Source organism: Ictalurus punctatus, chromosome 29 (genome assembly GCF_001660625.3).
Source record: "Ictalurus punctatus breed USDA103 chromosome 29, Coco_2.0, whole genome shotgun sequence".
In the NCBI taxonomy this organism is placed as follows: domain Eukaryota; kingdom Metazoa; phylum Chordata; class Actinopteri; order Siluriformes; family Ictaluridae; genus Ictalurus; species Ictalurus punctatus.
In genome coordinates this window covers 13,480,187-13,485,186 of record NC_030444.2, presented here as the reverse complement: position 1 = coordinate 13,485,186, position 5,000 = coordinate 13,480,187, and the positions used below count along the sequence as shown (strand labels likewise).

At 37.1% G+C, this 5,000-nt stretch overlaps 1 protein-coding gene across 3 annotated transcripts in view; it reads left to right on the top strand.

Moving 5' to 3' along the window:
- The window catches only part of slit2 (slit homolog 2 (Drosophila)), a 73,934-nt gene that overhangs the window by 40,946 nt on the left and 27,988 nt on the right, over positions 1-5,000 (top strand). For all 3 annotated transcript variants that reach the window (XM_053677682.1, XM_053677683.1, XM_053677681.1), the window contains 3 exons: positions 2,642-2,713; positions 4,389-4,460; positions 4,857-4,928. In XM_053677682.1, the coding sequence (XP_053533657.1) occupies positions 2,642-2,713; positions 4,389-4,460; positions 4,857-4,928 (216 nt within the window). The remainder of the gene's footprint in view (positions 1-2,641; positions 2,714-4,388; positions 4,461-4,856; positions 4,929-5,000) is intronic.

Below are 5,000 nucleotides of genomic sequence, written 5' to 3'. Positions count from 1 at the left end.
CTTCGTCTTCTTCCAGCTTCTTTTTCTTTTTTCTTCCATTTTTGTCTTCTTCTCTGTCTTCTTCTTCTATGTCTTCTCCTCCTCCTCTTCCATCTTCTTCTTCTCCTCCAACTTCTTCTTCTTCTCCTCCAACTTCTTCTTCTTCTCCTCCAACTTCTTCTTCTTCTTCTTTTGCTTGTCTACCTTTTCCTCTTCCTTCTGTTCAGCTATTTTTAAAGCCATGCCTTATTTATTACCCTCTACATATAGTACACTATTCTGGGCTCCGCCGTTTTGTCGTGGTGTCTGTAGAATATAACGGAGAAAATCCGGCGCATCGCTTTAATCCGTGCGATGTACTTTATGAATGTACCTGGAGGAAATACCCATAATGCACTGCACTGATTGGAACACAGCATGCTGATATGGTAATGTCCCTTCAGAATAATTAGGTTCATTGCTCAGTGTGTTCATTACTGTAGTGTGAATGTGTCTGTAGTTTGGTTTCTAGTCAGCTCGCGTTCTTTATTACTTTATATCGAAGGAATACATCACTTCAGGACCTTCTGTTACAGGAACGTGATTCTTCTTCTTTTCCTCCATCATCATCTTCTTCTTCTTCTTTTCCTGTTCTTCTGCCTTCTTTTTCTACTCCTTCATCTTCTTCTTCTTCTATCTTCTTCTTCTACTCCATCATCTTCTTCTTCTTCTTCTTCTATCCTCTTCTTCTACTCCATCATCTTCTTCTTTTTCTTCTTTTATCTTCTATCTTCTTCTTCTACTCCATCATCATCTTCTTTTTCTTCTATCTTCTTCTTCTACTACATCATCTTCTTCTTCTTCTTCTTCTATCCTCTTCTTCTACTCCATCATCTTCTTCTTCTTCTTCTTCTTCTTCTTCTTTCTTCTTCTTCTACTCCATCATCATCATCTTCTTCTATCTTCTTCTTCTACTCCATCATCATCATCATCTTCTTCTTCTTCTTCTTCTTCTTCTATCCTCTTCTTCTACTCCATCTTCTTCTTCTTCTTCTTCTATCTTCTTCTTCTACTCCATCATCATCATCTTCTTCTTCTTCTTCTTCTTCTTCTTCTTCTATCTTCTTCTTCTACTCCATCATCATCTTCTTCTTCTTCTTCTATCTTCTTCTTCTACTCCAACTTATTCTTCTTCTTCTACTCCATCATCATCATCTTCTTCTTCTTCTAGCTTCTTCTTCTACTCCATCATCTTCTTCTTCTTCTTCTTCTTCTTCTTCTACTCCATCATCTTCTTCTTCTTCTTCTTCTTCTATCTTCTTCTTCTATCTTCTTCTTCTTTTATATCTAAGGAATACATCACTTCAGGACCTTTTGTTACAGGAACATAATTCTTCTCCCATTACAGGAAAAGAATCGTTGTAGGAGGTGGTGTGATGCAGCCTGACGCAAAGTTGATTATTTTCCTATAACAGCACGTCCCAAAGATACTTATTGCTCTTATGGCACTGTACTTTGCCGGTGATTATTTTGTTTTAAATTTATTAAGATACAAGATGAACAACATGTTTTTTATCCATTTATAGTTACATTTAATGCTGTGGAACATCTGCAAGTCATGTTAGTTCCGGGGTATCACTTACGTTATAGCAGTTTCCTGCCCAGAATTTCTTCTTCTTCTCTCTCTCTCTCTCTCTCTCTATGTAATGTAGTGTATGAAATCGTGTGTGTGTGCGTGCCCGCGTGTAATAACGTAAGTGTTATCTGCCCCCTAGTGGACAGAAGGACAGTGATTCATCTCAGCAGCACAGACTCACTCATTCATGCACTGGAGCTTGTGAGAGGAAAGTTCAGAGAGAGACAGAAAGAGAGAGACAGACAGGTCTTTATAGAGTACGGAGAGAGAGACAGACAGGGAACGAGACAGACACAGTCAGCGTGAGACAGAAATAAAGAGAGACAAACAGACAGGCAGAGAGACAGACGGTTTTATTGTGAACGTTACGGTTCTCTGATTGGTCACGTCACTTGTCACTCTTTTGATTGACAGGCGTCTGAATGAAGAAGAGCCACTGTCAGCTCCAAAGACAGATAGGCAATCTGTCTCTGTCTCTCTCTCATGCACACACACACACACACACACACACACACACACACACACTGTGACTGATCTATGCGGAATTTGATTGACAGGTAAAATTGAATTTATTGAAATTTGAGAAGGACCTCTTCATTAAAGTTGGCTCCTGTGGAGACCCCCCCCCCCCCACACACACACACACACTCACACTCACTCACACTTACACAGAGTGGGGTTGAAGGTCATACATCCTGAACGAAACTCTGATCTCCTGCTGATCTGAAGGAGTGCTGTGTAGAGCTACTTAACACTCGTCACTTCAGAAATGCGGTGTGTGTGAGGGGAGGGGAACGTCGGTGCTAACGCTAACGATGATGCTAGCGAGTTTATAATATTAAATGATCAGAGACATAAAATGGCTTTCCAGCACTGTTGCGCTGAAATATAAAGACTCAAAAGACAATCTGAGCACAGTATAAGGACTCTCGTGAGCTCTTGTTTTGGACAAAATTGAAGTTGTGTGTGTCGTATATATCTTCTTGTTGATCATTTTGGTGTATGTGTGTGTGTGTGTGTGTGTGTGTGTGTGTGTGTGTGTTGAAGGGACCTGAGTGAGAATCAGATTCAAGGCATTCCGAGAAAAGCGTTCCGAGGAGCTACGGAGATCAAAAACCTGTGAGTGTGTGTGTGTTATTAAAATGTAATCGTTTAATAGAGTTGTCATTATTTAGTAATGATACCAGAAGGTTTAATAATGTCAAGTGTGTAAAGTGTGAGGGTTTATTATGTCCATTATTATACAGTAATGAAGTAATAAAGTAATAAAATTAATAGGTTTATAATTATACAGCTATAGAGAACGCTGCATTAATAGGTTTATAATTATACAGCTATTGTGTACGCTGCATTAATAGGTTTATAATTATACAGCTATAGGGTACGCTGCATTAATTGGTTTATAATTATACAGCTATTGTGTACGCTGCATTAATAAGTTTATAATTATACAACTATAGTGTACGCTGCATTAATAGGTTTATAATTATACAGCTATAGTGTACGCTGCATTAATAGGTTTATAATTATACAGCTATAGTGTACGCTGCATTAATTGGTTTATAATTATACAGCAATGGGGTACGCTGGATTAATAGGTTTATAATTATACAGCTATAGTGTATGCTGCATTAATAGGTTTATAATTATACAGCTATAGTGTATGCTGCATTAATAGGTTTATAATTATACAGCTATAGTGTATGCTGCATTAATAGGTTTATAATTATACAGCTATAGTGTACGCTGGATTAATAGGTTTATAATTATACAGCTATAGTGTATGCTGCATTAATAGGTTTATAATTATACAGCTATTGTGTACGATGCATTAATAGGTTTATAATTATACAGCTATAGTGTATGCTGCATTAATAGGTTTATAATTATACAGCTATTGTGTACGCTGCATTAATAGGTTTATAATTATACAACTATAGTGTACGCTGCATTAATAGGTTTATAATTGTACAGCTATAGTGTATGCTGCATTAATAGGTTTATAATTATACAGCTATTGTGTATGCTGCATTAATAGGTTTATAATTATACAACTATAGTGTACGCTGCATTAATAGGTTTATAATTATACAGCTATAGTGTACGCTGCATTAATAGGTTTATAATTATACAGCTATAGTGTACGCTGCATTAATTGGTTTATAATTATACAGCAATGGGGTACGCTGGATTAATAGGTTTATAATTATACAGCTATAGTGTATGCTGCATTAATAGGTTTATAATTATACAGCTATTGTGTACGATGCATTAATAGGTTTATAATTATACAGCTATAGTGTATGCTGCATTAATAGGTTTATAATTATACAGCTATTGTGTACGCTGGATTAATAGGTTTATAATTATACAGCTATTGTGTATGCTGCATTAATAGGTTTATAATTATACAGCTATAGCGTACGCTGCTATAATTGGTTTATAAATATACAGCTATAGTGTACGCTGGATTAATAGGTTTATAATTATACAGCTATTGTGTACGCTGGATTAATAGGTTTATAATTATACAGCTATTGTGTACGCTGCATTAATAGGTTTATAATTATACAGCTATAGCGTACGCTGCATTAATTGGTTTATAATTATACAGCTATAGTGTACGCTGGATTAATAGGTTTATAATTATACAGCTATTGTGTACGCTGCATTAATAGGTTTATAATTGTACAGCTATAGAGTATGCTGGTTTAATAGTGCCATAATTACGTGATACTAATCCCATTAAGATGGTATGATCTCTCTCTGTGTCTTTTTCTCTCATGTCTCTCAGGCAGTTGGATTATAATCAAATCTCATGCATTGAAGACGGAGCATTTAGAGCTCTGCGGGACCTGGAAGTGCTGTGAGTATCAGAGTGTGTGTGTGTGTGTGTGTGTGTGTGTGTGTGTGTGTGCATATAAGTATGTGTGTGTATCCTCTGCTGTACTGAAGCAGATTTCCAGTGGATTATGCGTGTAAATCCTGTTAAAGCAGACAGGGAGTGTGATGACAGTAAAGGGATTATGTCACTTTCTGTTATTGCAGACAGTATTACACTCACACACACTCACACACACTCACACACACACACACACACACACACACACACATATCATGAACAGGGAACTGTAACAGCTGTTTTTTTCCTTGACAATCATATCCGTCCTGTAATCCCCACTGAGACTGTGTGTGTGAATGTATGTGTCTGTGTGTGTGTGTGAGTGTGTGTGTGTGTGTCTAATTTTTCTCTTTCTTTCAGAACACTGAACAACAATAATATATCTCGTTTGTCAGTGGCCAGTTTTAACCACATGCCCAAGCTCAGGACATTGTGAGTATCAGACACACTCACACACACACACACACTCACACACACACACACAAACACAAACACACACACACA